This window comes from Convolutriloba macropyga, chromosome 9 (assembly GCF_964194025.1).
Source record: "Convolutriloba macropyga chromosome 9, txConMacr16.3, whole genome shotgun sequence".
In the NCBI taxonomy this organism is placed as follows: Eukaryota; Metazoa; Xenacoelomorpha; order Acoela; family Convolutidae; genus Convolutriloba; species Convolutriloba macropyga.
Window position 1 is genome coordinate 2,814,561 of NC_134476.1, and position 19,023 is coordinate 2,833,583.

At 36.0% G+C, this 19,023-nt stretch overlaps 1 protein-coding gene across 2 annotated transcripts in view; it reads right to left on the reverse strand.

The window, feature by feature from the left end:
* LOC142345559 (uncharacterized) overlaps positions 1 to 19,023 on the reverse strand; it is a 109,830-nt gene extending 90,807 nt beyond the window's left edge. For both annotated transcript variants that reach the window (XM_075397655.1, XM_075397656.1), the window contains exons 1-4: positions 18,679 to 19,023; positions 14,863 to 15,388; positions 10,240 to 10,420; positions 6,061 to 6,259 (exon numbers count right to left, since the gene is read on the reverse strand). In XM_075397655.1, the coding sequence (XP_075253770.1) occupies positions 6,061 to 6,259; positions 10,240 to 10,420; positions 14,863 to 15,388; positions 18,679 to 18,888 (1,116 nt within the window). In that variant the 5' untranslated portion in view covers positions 18,889 to 19,023. The remainder of the gene's footprint in view (positions 1 to 6,060; positions 6,260 to 10,239; positions 10,421 to 14,862; positions 15,389 to 18,678) is intronic.

The following is a 19,023-nucleotide window of genomic DNA, read 5'->3' on the forward strand; positions in this document are numbered from 1 at the left end:
CTTTCTTGCAATCGGTAATGCGGCTCTGCCAATACCTGCTGCTAAAGCCCCAAAACCACTTCCTGGTTGGCGATAGTGTCCTGAAAAGTATGGTGATACCGATTGTTGATGATAGTAGGCTTCCATTTAATCGAATTTTTTAAAATTTAATGTCAAAATAACTTTTCCCGTTCCAGCGAATGGAACTAATTGTCCGGTTTCTGTCCGCAATTGAATTTCAATTGACTGAAAATTTTTTGATAATAACTTTTTGTATTCCAAGTTGCTGAAGACAATTCTGTGTGTTGGCTCTATTTCACAGGGGCTACCGTTTTTCAGGCGTTGTTTTGAATCAATGACTCGAATAAGAGGAGCTTTAGTATCACCTACGTATTGATACTCAATTATGTTAACATAAATAAAAATCAGTTGCTTCCCTGCAGACAAATCAAAAGGATAATCACCAACAAACGTTTTTTCTTCGTCTTCTGTCATGGTCAGATTTTCAAAAGTGTCCAACATCTTGTATCCAATATGATAACCAGACCCATCATGAATACCGTTGAAACCTAGGATGCTTGGAATTTCGTTATCCGGAAAAGTAATTCCTTCGTTTTTACCAAAAAAGAGAAACAAAACTCCATTGATTTTGTTAAATTGAAAGTCAAAATGAGGCTATCCGGTAGCTGTTTTTAAGGATCTCAAAAGATGATCACGGTTTTTATAGGAACCAGTTCCAATGATAGCTCGTTCTCCTCCGTATGGTCTGGAGACAGCATCAAATGGAATACTTTTCTCATAAAACTTGAGGCCTTCAGAGGAAAAAATCTTTAAATCACTCTTGTTCACTTGATTTATTTTTGCTGGGAAGATAATTTCACTTAGAGCAACTCGCCAATCCCCTTCCAAATTAATTTCTTCATTGAAATAGTTTTTGAAAGAAGACAAGGTGTTTTGAGGAAAAATATTCATAGAGGCTGATGAAACTAAGTGAACGGTGAATTCATTCATGTTTTGTTATTTCACTACTGTTGTCTCTAACTTTGACCAACTCTAATTCATAAAATTTTCCTTTTACTGGCTCCTGGGATGCGTCAATGAGACTATAAGTAGGGGGATTTGTTGTAGGTATATCGTAAATCTCAAAAACTTCGTTGGTAAATGTTTGCTTGTATCCTTTTCTAAAAGGAAGATCCGCTTTTGATATTCGCACAAAGTCCCCAACGTAAAACTTTGGTCGGCGAACTAGTTTTGATGAATCATTAAAAATTAATGATATCAAGTAAGGAACGTCTTTTTTTGTTACTTTATTCGGCGCCAATTTCGTTACTCTGTTGACTCTAGAGTTAATGGTTTGTACAAAGCTCTGCAATTGATTAATATACGAGTATGTCCATTTGTCTTCTAAATACTTGTATATCAAATTCTTGAGCGAACGTATATTTCTTTCCGCAAATGCTGATTTTTTCTCGCTGAAAGTTTTATAAACTTCAATATCATTTTTCTGACAAAGAGTGCTGAATGAGCCCTTAAATTCTGTACCAGCATCTACCCACACTTTTTTAGGTTGCTTGTTCTTTATCATTTTTTTAAACGCATCTGCTGTAGTTGTGGCGTACTTCGATTTTAAGGGTTCAACTCGTAGATAACGTGAGAGACAGTCCACCGCAACCAACAAATATTTTACATCTTTGTTCTCTTTTGCTAATTTATCCACATAAGCCAAGTCTAGCGACCAAATCTCGTTTATGTCATAAGCAATAACTTTCAGTGTTGGAAATCTTTTTCTATATTTCTTATGCTTTGTGTGGGCATTTTTACCCTCTAGAAACAATTTCACTTTACTTGGTTTCAACTTTGTGCTTTTTTGTAGATTTTTTATGCTTCCGTATGCTGTGGGGCCTTTCGTATATTTTAGCTCAAGCAATTTTTTCTCATTCGTCGAAAGACTCCCAGTCCTTCTCCTCTTGCTGAGTTCTGTCTTCCTTTGAGGTTTCGAAACCACTTCCGGCTTCTGAGGATTCCTCTGTAAGTAATTGGCTGGTTTCTTTGTGCTTGATTCTTTTTGGCGCAAAAGTTTTCTTTTTCTCTTTTTGTTTGGTAACTCTATGAGTTCTTTTCCGGATCGCAATTTTAGCATTACTGTTGATCACCAAGTCTTCTTTTATGTTTAAAGCCTCTAAAATCTTGAAATAATCTGGATTATTTATTTTTTTAGTTGGTTGCTGCAAATCATAGAGAAAAATAGGGACATTTATTCCTGTCTCGGCTCCGTCAACAATGAAATTTTCTTTTTCGTCTATAACAACTTTTTTTGATTCTTTAATGAGGTTAACTATTTTTTCCGTCCTGGTAAGTTTTGCTGGCGCTAGCATGTTGAGATTTTGAAGAAATTTGTCTGCATGTACTTTTGACAACTCAGTAGGATCAGTTGTTTCCCTTGTATCCAAAATTTCTTGGTTCTCTTTGTCACTGTTTTCATCTGGTCGCATGCGGTTCAAAAACGAAAATTGAGCACCTCTATGCTGAACTCTGGGATCATTTAGAATTTGTGAGGAATATGGTTGCTCCTTCATAAACTGATTTTTGGGAATCAAAATAAACTCTTCAGCAGTTGACATTGCTTAACTCAAATGGATGAAACAAAATTTAATAATGAGTTGAATGAGTTCGAAACCGGCTTTTGTTAGTAATAGTGCTCGCCGTTTATCCATTGATGACTTTTTCTTGAGAACACCTTCAAATATGTGTCTGTAATTTTCTAAGTCTCTTACTTTCACTCTAACATGGCCCAGTAAAACATTGTGAAGACATTCACACAAAACCAGTATAGCATCACTATCACAACTACGCAAATATTTCCTTAACTGTTTTGGCTGCAAAAGCACCATTTGTTTCAGTATAGATAATTTTTTCTCTTTCATTGTTTAGTGGAGTTGTTTCTGCTTTATCAGATGGAAGATAGAAAATTGATGGACCTGGCTCAGTAATATTTGAACAGTATCGTAAACAATCAGAAGTTTTTGGATCAAGATCGATAAGCAAATGCCCAAACGGTTCTTTCGTTGCCAATTGATAGCAGTATTTTAAAAATTTAACGAGGTTCAATTGTTTACCTAAAAATTCGACTTGTTGTATATCACGGGCTGATTTGAACAAAATGATGTGTGTCGTGTTCAAGTCTATTGTACGAGACCACTTGCTCTGTTGGTAAAGGTTGTGCTTGATATAAATAACATTAATGTTTTTGTGACGCCCTGCAGTGGCCAATTTAACAAATTCTTTGTCATTGTAAATTTCTTCGCACGAGTCGTCTATTATCAGAAGACAGTTTGCAAGACTATTCAAAAATTCTAAATTGGCGTACTTTTTAAACGTAACACCAAGTGTTTTCTCCATTTTGATGCATATTTGTTGCATTTCTCGGTATAAAAAAATAATGTTGTTAAATTTTGGGTAAAATGTGTTTCCAATCAACATTTTGAAAATTAACTCTGTTTTGCCACAACCTGAAGGCCCTACAACGGCCATGAAGACCCTATCTTGCGTAGATATAATTTTATTCATAGTCTCGGATTTGGTAAAATGTATCCAACTAAACTTGACAATATTGATATCCAAACTGAAGTTTCTTCACAATTTGGTTTTAAAATGGTTAATTTAACAATACAAAGTGATATCAGCAGTAAAATAACAAACATTTGAACAAAAAATACAACTTCTGACCGTGGCAACGTTGTTTGATTACAAAATTTCCATGAAGATTTGCTGCTACTTTCTTTTTCAAAGAAACTTTCTTCAACAACAGCGTCAACTTGATCAACTGTTACCCCCTCCATCTCGAGACAAAAATAATTTTTTTAAAAAAATGTATTGAGAAAAAGTCACTCTACATAAAACAATTCATAGCAATTGAACTCAGTTAGAAAGTCTTTCATATGAACCATAAAGCACTCCGGGAGTCTCTCAGTTTTGTCATAATGAACAATTTTGTGTACTCTTTCTTCCCTCACCAAGTGTTGAATCTCCTTCGGCAGTGAAGGATCGTTCTTGTCTACTTCTTCACCAACCGGGTGTTTCGACATCAGTAAGAGTCTCGGAGGACAGACTCTGGGTTGAGTTTTTGACATTTTGCTATCTCCACTGAAGAAAAGGTTCAATATAATAAACTAAATGAGTAAATGAGCGAATTTCGTCCTCAGTCAGCAACAATTTAACTTTTCTCTGTAAAAACTGGTTTCCGGTTTTTATGGTTTCGTCTTTGGAAATTGAAAGACTCAGATTCCCGTCCCCCGTAATCAAGGCGCAAATTGTTGAACTCGGTGACAAGGGTGCTTCCACTTTCGTCAATTCCTCTCTCATTTGTTAACCAGTTGAAATAGAAAATGGCTTTTTCTTTTGCACAATGTTTGTTGAAATTGTTTTTGCCCTTCGAATGATTTTGACAGTTTTGGGTAAAATAGTTCACAGATATTGAAGGACACGCGAGTGAATTCAGATCAATAATAGAGCACTCAAGCAAATCTGACAAAAATTTTACTTTTTCCCCTCCCTTAGCGTAGAATATTGAACCCGGATTCCTCAAACGAACGCTTTGAATTATTTGTGTGAGATAAATATAGGGATAGTTTCCTGTTTCCCACTCAATGCCGTGCAAATTTCTAGTCAACCAACTGAAAGATTGCTTTTGTTGAGTTGTTAACTCACTATAACTTGTTGGAGGTAAAAATGACACGCAGTCGAGATAGTCCTCGGTGCAAACACCAAGTTCTTTAACAATAAATTTTTCTTTTCTGTGACGGAACCCTTCAATGTCTAACACAACTGTTTTGCTGCTCAGCATTCCAATAAATGAAAAATTGACGGATGAAAAATCTTTATATATAGGCAAAAGAATATTCCCGACAAATGACCACTAAAACAGTTGCTGCTTTTCCACGGAAGCATATAAGAGTAACCAGGTCCTTGTTTGTATCTTTCGTATATAAAACCCCCAGCGTCGTGCAAAACTGCATGCAACCGAAGGACTTTAAAACTTTTAAGTTGATGATCTAAAGACGAGTTGTCAATTCCAATAAGACCACCGTACGGTCTAAGTTTAAGCGCAATATCGTGATCAAAATTTTCTTGATCGTTAAAGAACTCACATGCTGATAAAAAGTAATTTAGGCGAATTGAGTTTTGTGGGAATTTTTGCGCTACTGTTAAATAGTTTTTGTGAATAATGGGTAAATCTTTGCTAGCAACAGTTGGGTGGTTAAAATGCATTTAACAAAAAAATTGGAGTCAACTGATTAGAAAATGAGAAACTCAAAAACTGTTTAGAGTTTGAAACTGTTTGATGTAGGTTTGTTTTTGTTTCTTTTTTGGTACCTTGTATTGGTTTTTAACTTCAATGTTTCTAGTTTTGCCAGTTTTCGTTTTTTTTATTGAACGAGTAATGTTAATTCATAAGAGGAAGCTCATTTGTTTCATAGTTATTACCTTATTTCTACATTTTATTATCGATTACTTTCTCGACCCCGTCTTCAATGTTCCGGATGTACCAGGTTAGTTACATTATAAATTTATATCAAAAAATTTTATCTTAAATTTGATTTCTCTAAATTTTTGCTGAGACAAGAAAGTAGAAATTGTTTATACAAACACCAACCAACTTTCCCGGTTAGAAAGGGGAAAACAAATTTCAAGTCAAAGCATGAAACTGTTCGAAGAACTAAATGAAACACCTAAGTTTTATTCCACTCTAAGTCAGAGAAATTCTAAGAGGATACCTAAAAAAGACCATGCCTGTATTGTAACGGGGGGGGGGGGGGGGGGGGGGGACAGGTCCCCCCCCGTTACAAACCAGGCATTTTCACTACTACTGCCGCTATCGCTTCGCGGCTATTAATAAAAAATTAATCATGCAATCCATTGTTAAAGTCACACTCAGGCATAACCGTTACAGACGGGAATGAAATCTTATCAATGCACCAGCTTTGCAATACTTACAGCTTTTTAATACTTACCGCTTTGCAAGACATAAAGGTTAATTTCCATCTTCAGGTCGATTACTATTTTTTAAAGACTAAAACTCACTTCGTCAGCTGTTCTGAAAGATCCATCGATTTCCTCCTCATTAACAACAGTCTCGCTCAGATTGTTCCTCTCGATCACTCGTTTGAAATTGTGCTGGTCAAGAAGTTGAGGCAGTGGTTTCGCGCCATCACTCTCTTCCCCGCCCTTAGTAGAGTCCCCGAACACAGTTAATGATTCCACTTTCGAGGCATACAGATAGCTTAAACATCATTCTGCTAACCATTAAAGCAGTACAATATAATCAGATCTTATTATATATATATATCTAGAGCTACAGAAAATTGGCACCACTGGAAATTGTATCTGTCACGGCAGTATAAATCGGGGAGAATAATAGTGAAAAGTGATGACTCAGGAAGTAGACGTGATGGTACCAAGAGAAATATTAGAAGTGCTACCATATCAAAGCATTATGATGGTACCATTGACTCCATTTTAAACCAATTTAGATGGATTTTATTAATTTTTCGGGCACCCTTGTATTTATTTATTTGAGTAATAGTTCACAAAAATGGTTCTTTCAGTTGTATAAGTACTTGAAGAATTCTATGGTGCTATTAGAATATAGCGTACTTACTAGCGCGTATTTATTAGTATTGTCGCCCGCTAATATGATCACCGGTACTGTTATATAGAAACTTTAAACAATATTTCCTACTAAATAGGTCTCTTAGATCCTTATATGCTTATGTACATACAACAATGGAGATAATAATTCATTTAGTAGCTTTCAGCTTGATGCAACATCGGTTGATGTACATCGGGATTGAAACAGAAAGAAGAAAAAAGAAGAGATAAATTGAACGAATTTTTTTTTCGTTTTTTTTGTCAAAAAAGGTTCTAATTTGGCGTGCAGCTTCAGTTAGATTCTAAAACCATACTTAATTCAGCTTCTAAACTGAACGCTAATAAGCTTAATACTCATATCAGCTATCGAACACTAATGAACTTTGATAACCTAATTCGCAATGACTTAATGATCGGGCATTATCGGTTTATCCCGTCTCTTTTGATTTTGCTGTTTTGACCTTGACTGTATTCACACCTTGACTGAGTGAAAGGATTTAAAAACAATTTAGTTGAAACAATAAGTGAGGTACGTCAGAAGTCAAACGTGAAAGTCGTGACTTATATAGAACGAAAAACGTGATCAAAAGGTAAAGCGAATTTAGAAAAAAGGAGAGCGCCTAAATAATAGCTGTTTGAGAGGCTGACGGCGGCCATTAAACAGTTCAAGAAATTTAATGGAGTGGATTTAGAAAAATACAGAAATAACATAGCCGGTATATTGCCCGAAAATAGCCGCGATAAACGCTTGTGGCCTACCCTGAATTGAAACCACTAGAGAAATCAGATTGACAGATCGACCAACAGATTTTTGATAGACCACTAGACTTTTTTGGTTAGATTCGGATCGTCATTTTTAAGAGACACATTTGCTGTACAAGGAGAAAGCCCTATTGGAGATTTTCAAAATTAATGTTCGATATTAAAACTCAAGACTCTATCACTCAGGAATTAGGGCATATAATTCTGGCACTACTTAGATGGACACTATTGACCTTTAATTAGCAAATGCTCATAAAACTTAAAGTTCCATAAAGTCCATAAGTTCCCGCCTGAAATTGCTGACGCGGCTACTGAAAAAAAAAACGATCAAAAAAACAGTAAAAGTCAATGCCAAATTACCTCACAAACAAAAGACCACAATCGAGAAAGAGAATTGTTGTTCAAACACAGTTTTCTCACTCTTCTTTACTTCAGGGTGGAATAGTTTAGCGCCATGTGACTACTAGTTTTTTCTCTCCATTGTCGTTTTCGGCGTGCCCAAAATCAGTTCTCCAATTTAACTTCAAAAACCATGAAAATGTGTGAACAGATCTTAAAAGAGACAGCGCCCCAATACAATTCAAACTCAAACGAAAAAAGCCATTGAGAGACTGATGGCATCTATTAATGCTCCCAATTTCGAAGCTATTGTCGCTTGATGATATCCGGCGTTTTATGCTCGTATCTGCTTTCTGATTTCGCTGCTTGAAGAGATGTGCATCCGTCCAAATGTTGCAAAGCCTTTTCACTATCCTTTCACTATCATTCTACCACTCACTAAAGCAGTAAAATATAATCTGATCTTATTAAAACTAGAGCTACAGAAAATTGGTACCATTGGAAATCGTATTGGCCGCGGCAGTATGGGGAGAATAATAGTGAAAAGTGATGATTCAGGAAGCAGTAGTGATGGTACCAGAAAAAATGTTAAGTGCAACCATATCAAACCATTATGATGGTACCGTTGATACCATTTTAACCTAATTTAGATGGAATTTAATTTTTCGGGCACCATTGTATTTATTTATTTGAATAATAGTTCACCAAAATATGTTCTTTCCGTTGTATAAGTACTTGAAGAATTCTATGGTACTATTAGAATATAGCGTACTTACTAGCGCGTATTTATTAGTATTGTCGCCCGCTAATATGATCACCGGTACTGTTATATAGAAACTTTAAACAATATTTCCTACTAAATAGGTCTCATAGATCCTTATATGCTTATGTACATACAACAATGGAGATAATAATTCATTTAGTAGCTTTCAGCTTGATGCAACATCGGTTGATGTACATCGGGATTGAAACAGAAAGAAGAAAAAAGAAGAGATAAATTGAACGAATTTTTTTTTTTCGTTTTTTTTATTGTCAAAAAAGTTTATAATTTGGCGTGCAGCTTCAGTTAGATTCTAAAACCATACTTAATTCAGCTTCTAAACTGAACGCTAATAAGCTTAATACTCATATCAGCTATCAAACACTAATGAACTTTGATAACCTAATTCGCAATGACTTAATGATCGGGCATTATCGGTTTATCCCGTCTCTTTTGATTTTGCTGTTTTGACCTTGACTGTATTCACACCTTGACTGAGTGAAAGGATTTAAAAACAATTTAGTTGAAACAATAAGTGAGGTACGTCAGAAGTCAAACGTGAAAGTCGTGACTTATATAGAACGAAAAACGTGATCAAAAGGTAAAGCGAATTTAGAAGGAGAGCGCCTAAATAATAGCTGTTTGAGAGGCTGACGGCGGCCATTAAACAGTTCAAGAAATTTAATGGAGTGGATTTAGAAAAATACAGAAATAACATAGCCGGTATATTGCCGGAAAATAGCCGCGATAGACGCTTGTGGCCTACCCTGAATTGAAACGACTAAAGAAATCAGATTGACAGATCGACCAACAGATTATTTTTGATAGATCAGTAAAATTTTTGGGTTAGATTCGGATCGTCATTGTTATGAGACACATTTGCTCTGCAAGGAGAAAGCCCTATTGGAGATTTTTCAAAATTAATATTCGATATTAAAACTCAAGACTCAAATGTTCATAAAACTTAAAGTTCCATAAAGTCCATAAGTTCCCGCCTGAAATTGCTGACGCGGCTATTAAAAAAACGATCAAAAACTTTGAAAAAAAAGTAAAAGTCAATGTCAAATTACCTCACAAAAAAAACCACAATCAAGAAAGAGAATTGTTGTTCAAACACCGTTTTCTCACTCTTCTTTACTTCAGGGTGAAATAGTTTCGCGCCTTTGACTACTAGCTTTTTCTCTCCATTGTCTTTTTCGGCTAGCCCAAAATCAGTTCTCCAATTTAACTTCAAAAACCATGAAAATGTGTGAACAGATCTTAAAAGAGACAGCGCCCCAATACAATTCAAACTCAAACGAAAAAAGCCATTGAGAGACTGATGGCATCTATTAATGCTCCCAATTTCGAAGTTATTGTCGCTTGATGATATCCGGCGTTTTATGCTCGTATCTGCTTTCTGATTTCGCTGCTTGAAGAGATGGCCATCCGTCCACATGTTTCGCAAAGCATTTTGACTATCGTTTCAGTGAAATCCTATAGAGACGATGTTGGTTTGATAGATGCCTGATGTAAAGCTTAGGCGCATAATTAAGAGATGCAAGAAGTAAAAAAAATTGAGTAATCACAGAGGATTAGGATTCGATAGTTCCTTGCCGAGAATCACAACGGAAAATGATTTTATAAGTAGTGGCGAGCTACTTTAACGGGTGTTTTATTACAGAGAGTCTGCAGAAAAAAGGTGGAAAGGTTTATATTGATTTAAAGAAAATATTTCTTACGAATATTTCTTACGTTAGAATATTTCTAACCGAACATCGTTGTCATCCTCGTCGAAAACTTTGTTGAGTTCCTCCTGACTCAGCTCAGAAGGGTACGAGTACTCGACTCCCTGGGATGGAACTGGTACACCATACAACACACTCAACTTGTGCATTATCAACAGAGACATACATCTGTAGCCCTCCGAGGCCCAGTGCACACCGTCTTTGGCTGAAAACAATTAAATTTTAAACTTTAAATTAAAAACTATTTAAAGTAAACTATACAAACACAGCTGGCAAACTGCCAAAAAATAGCCGGGATAGCTTCCTAAACTGCAGTCTCGACAAGAATGAAAAAAAAATGAAAATCTATATTACTTATGTGTTGTTTCTAATAGCTGCCTTTAAATAATCTTCAGTTAGAGTGAGATATCCTCAGTTGACCTTAACAACTTAAATCAAAGTATGCAAAGATCGATTTGAAAATCTTTTCAGGATAAACTTGTGGCGTGATAGAGGCAAGATTTGTGGTTCACATGCAAATGAGAGTTCAATCCCCTGTTTCCGTGAAGTTGTCTATGTTAAGGATGAGATCTTGTTTAACCGTAGCTGCGGGTTGACCACAGCCGCATCAATGCTGGCATCACGCGAAAGTTTCAGAAGCAAAAAAACTGGCCACAGTCTGCAATGTGGGGAATAATAGTAAAAAGGGCAGCTGAGAACAGGCTGCTGTGATATAATTATGTTTCGCTGCGAGTAAACAAAAAGCAGGCGTGAAGGATCGTGACATAAAATGGTCGTAACATAAATCTTGACGAAAAACATAGCAGGACAAGTTGTGAACTACAATTCAAGGCATTTTCATTGACTAAACAAAAAACAGACCTAGGAATGAATTGGAATGAATTTTTGATTTCATCAAAAAACTTATAGAAAAACTCGAAAAACATTAGAAACAGAATTCAGATTTCCGCACGTGAGCAAAAAATCACATTCGAGAAAATGAATTTTCGCTCAAACTCCCTTTTTCACTCCGAATTAAAATTAGAGGAAACGATTTCACGCAGACAAACTACTCGCTTAACTTCCAGCATTTGCATGACAAAAACCATAACTCCAATTTAACTCTGAATCTTGAAAAGGTGTGAACATATTTAAAAAACTTAGACCGAGGGATGGGCGGGTGTCGCATACTTAGAGTCCAGCAAGCCGAAAGGATCTAAGAGAACTTAATGCCCTCCAGGCGCTACCTGCTTATACCGTTCTTGAGGACGAAAAAACAAATGGGTCAGAGGAAAAACCGGTCAAGCAAAAAAATCGCATAGGAACGACTACAGGACTAATATAATTGCTAAAACTTTGTTTAAGAGCAAGCATAGGGCACAAAAATCCTAGTTGAACTGCATTAAAATAATTGATACAAAATTTTGGATGCCAAATTGCAAAAGATGGCATAATAGAGAACACAAAAAAGTTCAATTTTGGTGCTAAAACGATTGAATAACTTTACTTCAAGATATATCGAGATGAGAAATCTTTGTTGCATCTGCTGTCTTCTTGCAAAAACTTAAATTATCAGAAGATATTGGAGACAGATTGAAAAAGTATAAAATATTTCAACAACAAATCCTAGCTCTTAAGAACATTTTAGAAAATAAATCTAAATCAACTGGTAATGGCAATTCTAGCAGATCCTGAAGAAGGCAATTTAAAAGCATAAAAACTAACACTTAAAATCAAAAACCAAAAAGTTCTGGAAAACATTTTGAATATATAAATGCAGGGCAAAAAGGCTATACATTAAGGTCACCAACTATAATATATAATTAGGAGGAACAAAATCGTGCCAAAAACAGAAAGTTAAGGCTACAAATGCAATGTAGAAAATAAAAAAATATAGTGACAGATTGTCAGAAAACAGCCACAATAGCTTCGTAGATCTGCAGTCTCAAAAAACAGTAAAAAAAGACAACAAAAAATATCTTTTCATTGAAGGCTGAGATATTATATTTTGATTAAGAATCTGACAAAGTTATTGCTGCCTCTATTAGGTGCTCTCTCTGAGAGAGAGGTAAGTCACGAGTGACCAAGAATTTAATCACGCGAATGAACAAAAAAACTCGCTCCACTAAGAGCAAACAATGACGTCACGAACGCACTTCAGTTGAAATTGCATGAACGAATGAACAAAAAGCAGATTTGAAGTGGTTGTGACGTCATATGGTCTTAACTAAAATCGCGCCGACGAAATAAAAAAAACATAGCAGGACAAGTCCTGAAATACAATTCAAAGAATTGAAAGAAAAACTCAGACGTACTCTACCTGACCAGCAGATCAATTGAACAATTCCAGCCAGAACAAACAAAATCATCAAAAAATTGAGAAACTAAATGAATCAAAACTAAACAAAATATACTCATTGCTAAAACTCGAAGCTTTCAAACCTAAGGCAAAATTTTTTCCTTTAAAAATACCTATTTCAAAAATATGTTCAAAATCAATTTTTGTTTCTGAAATCCGTCCAGTATTATATCTGCAAGACCTGAATAATATTCATTGGCCCTTGAAGATCAATGATTAACTCAAAAATGACCAAAAAAATTTTAGAAAAAAAAGAAATCAACTGCAAATTATCAGAAAATATTGCTGAAAATCGTGATATAAATATCTTCAGAATCATTTCTATGTCTCTAGAGGCTATCCAGTAACCCAATTCCAAGCTTCAAACTTCAAAAAATAGAAATTGGTTCTATTAAAATGTTGAAAGCCATTCAATTGCCCCCTAACCTTTAATATATATTTAATAACATACTATCAAACACTGGATGAGGTTACCTATCTACTGAGACAAAAAATAAAAATACAAATATTTTGAACAAACTTGAAAAAAATAGCAAATTTTATCAAAAAACTTCATGAAGTCGAAAGGTTAAATTGTTGAACACAAATCCATTGAAACTAAAAACCATGCAGTAACTTTTTTTTATCAGAACGTGGAATAGGTTTTCTCGCACTTGAGAATGGACGAATATCAAAAACTGAAAAACTTGAAACCTTAAAAAAAATTGCAGATTTTATCAAAAAAATGCTAAACTTCGAGACGCTAAAATGTTAAAAACCATTCCATTGTTACTAGAAACTATGAAGTGCCCTATTAACAAACCTCAAACGAGATTGCCTGGTCCTTGAAGCTGGAAAAACTGACAAAATGACGAAAATTTTCAAAAACCTGAAAAAATTAGTATCCTTTCGCGAGTTTGTGTTTGTAGTACCAAAACTTATAGCTCATAAAATGGTCATAACAAGCAATTTTGTGTCGCAAACGACCTTAATGAACTTTTAAAAAGTTCAACCTAAAAATGACCTTTTAACATTAAAATAAGGCCATCCCAGCAGCTCAACCACTATTAGCAGTTGAAGGACAACTAAAGCCCACTTTGGGCCTCTAATGAAACTTAATTCCCGCTGGGCTTTACCTGTTTATCCCGTTTTGAACGATCAAAGTCATTGAAAAATGTGTGAACACATCTTAAAAAAACACAGCGCACCAATACAATTCAAATTCTTTGAATTGTAAAAAACAAGAGAAGGCCAATAATAGCTCCAGCTATCGCTGTGCGGCTATTAAAAACAAATTTGAACCTCAATTTTGAAAATTGTGAGAATAATAGAACACGCAAATTTGTCACTTTCATTATTCGGACTTCACGGGTCACTAAAAATGGATCTCTCAGCCAAACGAAAACGCATAAAAACAAAATTACAGATTCAAACCATTGAAATGTTAGCAAAATAATATAAAAAAAGATGTTAAAACAGAAATTATGAAACAACTTTCCATTGAACTTCGAACTTCTACTTCCGAAAAAATTTAAAAACCAAAAATTTGGACTTGAAATCCTGACCGTTTCATAAAAAAGCTCACAACAAAAACCCAAGCCAAAATACAAAGAAACAAAACTTGGAAAAATTGCAATAAAAATTACCAAAATCTGATTAATAAAGTTTTAGTAAAAAATAACACTGCGTGTCAAAAAGTAAATAACGCAAGGAAGTACTTTAAAAAGAGTTTGCTACCATTTAAAATCGATTAGAAAAAATGTCCCTTCAAATAGCAAAAAAAAGTAACTTTAAAAAATTAATTAAAAATTGAGAAATCTGGGCATTATTGTGCCCTCAAAAAAACTGAACTGTCGTCTATAAGGGGTGACATAATACAGCAGGTACGATCGAAAACATTCCACAAGGAACCTATCTACAACCAAGAAAATGATCTAAATGGACGAAAAAACGGCTAAGAACGGTTACCTAGTTGCACTATTCTGACAAAAACCTTGTCAAGTCAAAAAGTCATTCAAGCAAACAAAACGCAACTACAAAAAGTTTCCCTCGTTCAGCGATAATTCACACAACAATTTTACTCACTTTCACTTTCGGGTAAAACGCCGCCTGAACACGCCGTTAAAAACCTCGAAACAATACCCCCGTTTTATTTTAATAGTTCTCTTCATTTACGACTCGAAATATCTTTTTTAAGGTGTCTTTTTATTCTATTTTAACTGTGTAAATTTAATGCAGGAAATAAAACGCGTGAAAAAAAAATTAAGTAGTTTGAACAAAACTGTTTTTTTGCTTCAATCAGAAATTTAAGTCGTTAAAACAAGACTCACCAATCCAACTAGATCTGTGTTTCATCAAATGGTACAAGTCAATAGTCTCGAATCCATACTGTTTAGTGATATTCTCTGCAATACACACGGCCTCGTACATCCATCTCAGCACATTCATTTTCAAAACATCTTGATTGACAGCTAAAACTATTCGGCCAGACGCACACTTCGGTGTCACGGGTGGTTGGTGCAACCAAATCAATTTACAGTTGTGAGAAAATAGCAGAACCAAAACTTGGCAGATATATCGCACGTTTTGTTCATAAGCAGCGTGATCAAACGGGGGCCCGTTTCTGTTAACATCCCAGATAGCAGAGTTGAACATGAATATATCCGGATCAAATTCAGCGTAAATATTTCTGACAAAACCCAGAACAATTGGATTATAAGCTCGAGTGATGAAATAAAATCTGATATGGAATTCTCCCTTGCGATATTCTCGTACTTCTCGATAGGAGGGGTCGTTTTTGAGCTCTTCTAAGATTCCTCCTTTAAGTAGGTTGTCATTTACAACTGTTCTTGAGCCCTTAAACGAAAATCACGATATCAAAAAAGCGTCGAAAAAGGCATTCCTAAAATTTATAACGTGGCGCGAACAACTCAGGAGCAGTTGACTTCAGTATAAGGTAGCTTGAGTTAATGGAGGCTGGCTTAAGCTTAACGAGAGAGGTTGAAGTTGGGGTGCATTAGGGGCTAGATAGGCGTTGCGATTGGTGTGAGGCAGAGTCAGGCGAATGCGTGGAGTGGAGATGTAAAGGGGTTGAGCGTAGGGATTGGCGGTTAAAGTGGGGCTGCGGGGGAAGGGGGAGGAACAGGCGCAATTAAAAAATGGGTACGGTTTCCTCCTAGCGCTACTCTGCGATGCATCAGAATTTTTTGAATTCTTTTTGATGAACTGTATGTATAATAAAAGCGACGCTACACATCGCACAGCATGGTTCGAGAAGACACGCAGATGCTGTTGTTTTAAATCATCTGTACAAGATATTTGGTAATGACGACGAGCTCTTAGTACTATAACTGGATTACAAAAAAAAGCATTCGATAGTGTTGAACCCCTTTGGTTATGTTGACGAACTAAAGCTTGTTGAAACCAACAAAAAAGCAGCACGACAAACCACAATGAGAATTGGTGCCTGAACAAACGAAGCTAAAAGAAAACAATTGTTATCTCTTGCAAATCTAAAGTGAAGAAAAACCAATTATAACGTTGCCAAATGCAGCTGCAGTTCCACAAAATGGTCTAACAACAAGCGCTTGCTTCAGAAAAGGGCCAAGAAAGTAATTTCAGTACGATTCAGGTGAACATTTCAGGTTTAAAATTTCTAATGTGGTATTTGCACATCTAAATATAACATTCAACAGTTGTCCGCAAATTCACCAGAAATTCTCTCCTTCTGTTATAGTTCTCGTTTGGTTTAAATATTAGCTCACATTGTCTGGTAATTGTTTAGTAACCACATTTTTGGTTTTTACTGATTGAGAAGCCGATATCATATTTTCCTGTGCGAACAGCAATCAGAAACAGTGAATCGATTATCTCTCTATTTAGTGAGAGAGGTAGCGAGTTGAGATTAACCAGCTTTTTCCTGTACCTCAATTCCCAGTTACTGAGAATCCAAGATGTAGCTTCAAGGGGTATCTCAATCTCCTTTGTTTCTGTTTTGTTATGGAACAAGACTTTAGTTGCATATGTTACAGTTGGTACCATATATCCAGAGTACGCAGTAAATTTATCAATTAACTTTTTAGACACCGATGCTTCTCTCATCGAGAAAAAGGACGCCTTTAAAGCCTGAGAGCATCTTTATTCCACATTAGGTTTCCGGTTTGAATTGGGTACTATTGTAATGCATAGCTCCTTCTGATCGCTCTGGTGCTGTAAAACTTCGTTGTTCAAATTTAAATTTTCTCACTTTTGATTGGGAATAGACAGAAACTAAATTAGCTTAGCTTTATTTTATTGTTGAAGCACCAATTCACAATTTGGTTTAGGTTGGGCAGGGGCATTTCGTAATTCAGTTTTTAGGCTTGTTACAACGCAAAAAATTACGAAATGCCCCTGCCCAACACTGGAAGAACATTGGATGGTTTGCGGAACTCCCAGAACTAAATATTCAAAGCATTTTGCGTTTTTCAAATATATCAATAAAATAAAAGTTTGACACAAACATCAATTGAGAAAAATTGCGAGACAAAAGATAGGCAACTCAAAACGAAGAACTGATGACAAAAGTAGATGACTCGAACTGATTATTATGAGCTGTTATTACAGCCTCTTCTTTAATAACAGCTCATATTGAAGCATCATTATTTCTAACCAGCTATGTCCCTAGGACCTCGAATGCAGATGGAACTCCTTAGGAGAAAGAGGCTGATTTTGGTCCTTAGATATGACATGATGTCAGCGTAGTTGTCCTTTTTCGATCAGAGGGCAATAATGCCGTTTTTTACCGCTTTTGAAGCTGATGGGTCAGCTCCACGAACGCATGCAAAGGAAGCCGACAAAACGTTGCTTTCTAAACATCTCCTATACTTTCTTCATATCAGATTTTTTTTTGAAGATTTGTGATACTTGTAGGCTTCGCTACTACTTAAGGGCGAACTTTTGACAACAGTAACTTGTTTTTATTCAATTCGCACTTAATTGTCGTCCTTTCCATTTGCTATCAAGCTAGTTGTGCTTTTGGATTTCGTATACAAGTTGCTGGTGCTTTAGTCCGGCTTCGTGCAGTGATATGAATACAGGATGTCAATGACTCATTCGGATTCTTTAGAAAGCTCTTTAAAAGCTCTTTAAAAGGTTAAAAGATGTTTAGGCAACCCTCCCTTATCAAATATGAAAAGAAAATCCTTTTTATTGGAGGCGGGATTCTTTGCTAGATTCGGTAATAGCTCATCGTTGATTAATTTCTCACACTCTTTTAACAGGTCTCCGATTTTAGGGGTTGTACGAGCTACGAAGGTCAATTTATGCTACAACGATGAAGCGAACAAATTATAAACATTTTCAGGCGGAACATTGGCATGGAGGGCCAGTTTTCTTTTAGCTCCTTAGGAGAGCGAAGCTGATTTATTTCCTTAGATATGACATTATGTCAGCGTAGGTGCCCTCTTTTCGCGCAGAGAGCTTCGATGCCAGTTGTTTCAGCGCCTTTGAAGCTTATAGTCTTTTTAATAGAATCTGCTTGAGGGGATGTCGTGCCCTCAAGCCTCGTGTTCTCAGTGAGACTTCGATTAGCGCCGTCGTGGAGGAGGGAAGGCTGCACTGAGTGTTTGTCTGCTCATCTTTATTCCTTTGCTTATTCCTTGATGTTCCATCTTTATTTTAATCCATCCATTCCAGTTCCCTATGTGTGCTATATATATATATAGGTGCTTTCCTCTCCACTTGTTAGTTATTTTTGTGACTGGGCCGTCTTTACACTGTCTGGAGGGGAACAGCTTGGAGTGCAGCATCCGGCTACTAAGTGCTACTCATCATGCCCTATTTTTCGACCTACATCCATCGATGCCGGATGGTGTACACGGCCCTTTCTTTATGTATTAAGATGAATTAAAAAGAATAAGAAAAAATTTTAATAGAATCATGACAAAAAGGTTCCGTATAACCAAAAGGTTTACTTTTCGACCCTCGCATGGGTAAATCGTTAACAATGATGATGAACATAAGTCGACCCAACAAAGATCTTTGAGGTACCTCACTTGCTACCAGCCTGTATTGCTATATTAACCGTCAAAAAGTACGCATAGTTTTAAATTAATGACTTAGGTACATAATAGTCGATATATTTTTAAATCAAATCCAAACAATACCTTAACACGATTCTCGTATTTGGACAGATATCTCTCCTCCTGTAGCAGTAAGACAAGATCTTTATACAAATCTCTCTGTACGCTGCAACCCATTATAACAACTCGCTTGTTCCTCAACAAATTTTGAGCAGCTGATGTGGAGAATTGAATTGGGTCATTCACACACAGGCGATCGGGCCCCAGAAAAGTATCACATGATTTCGTTTCCATTTCAAGCTTCCAGAGACAACCAAGCAAAACTTGATCGCTCACTCTCTCACTGAGATAAATTTTGCGAAAAGCAAAAACTATGGGGAAATCAAGTAACAATCTGAAGCAAAATCAACATGACGGACTGAGAACCAT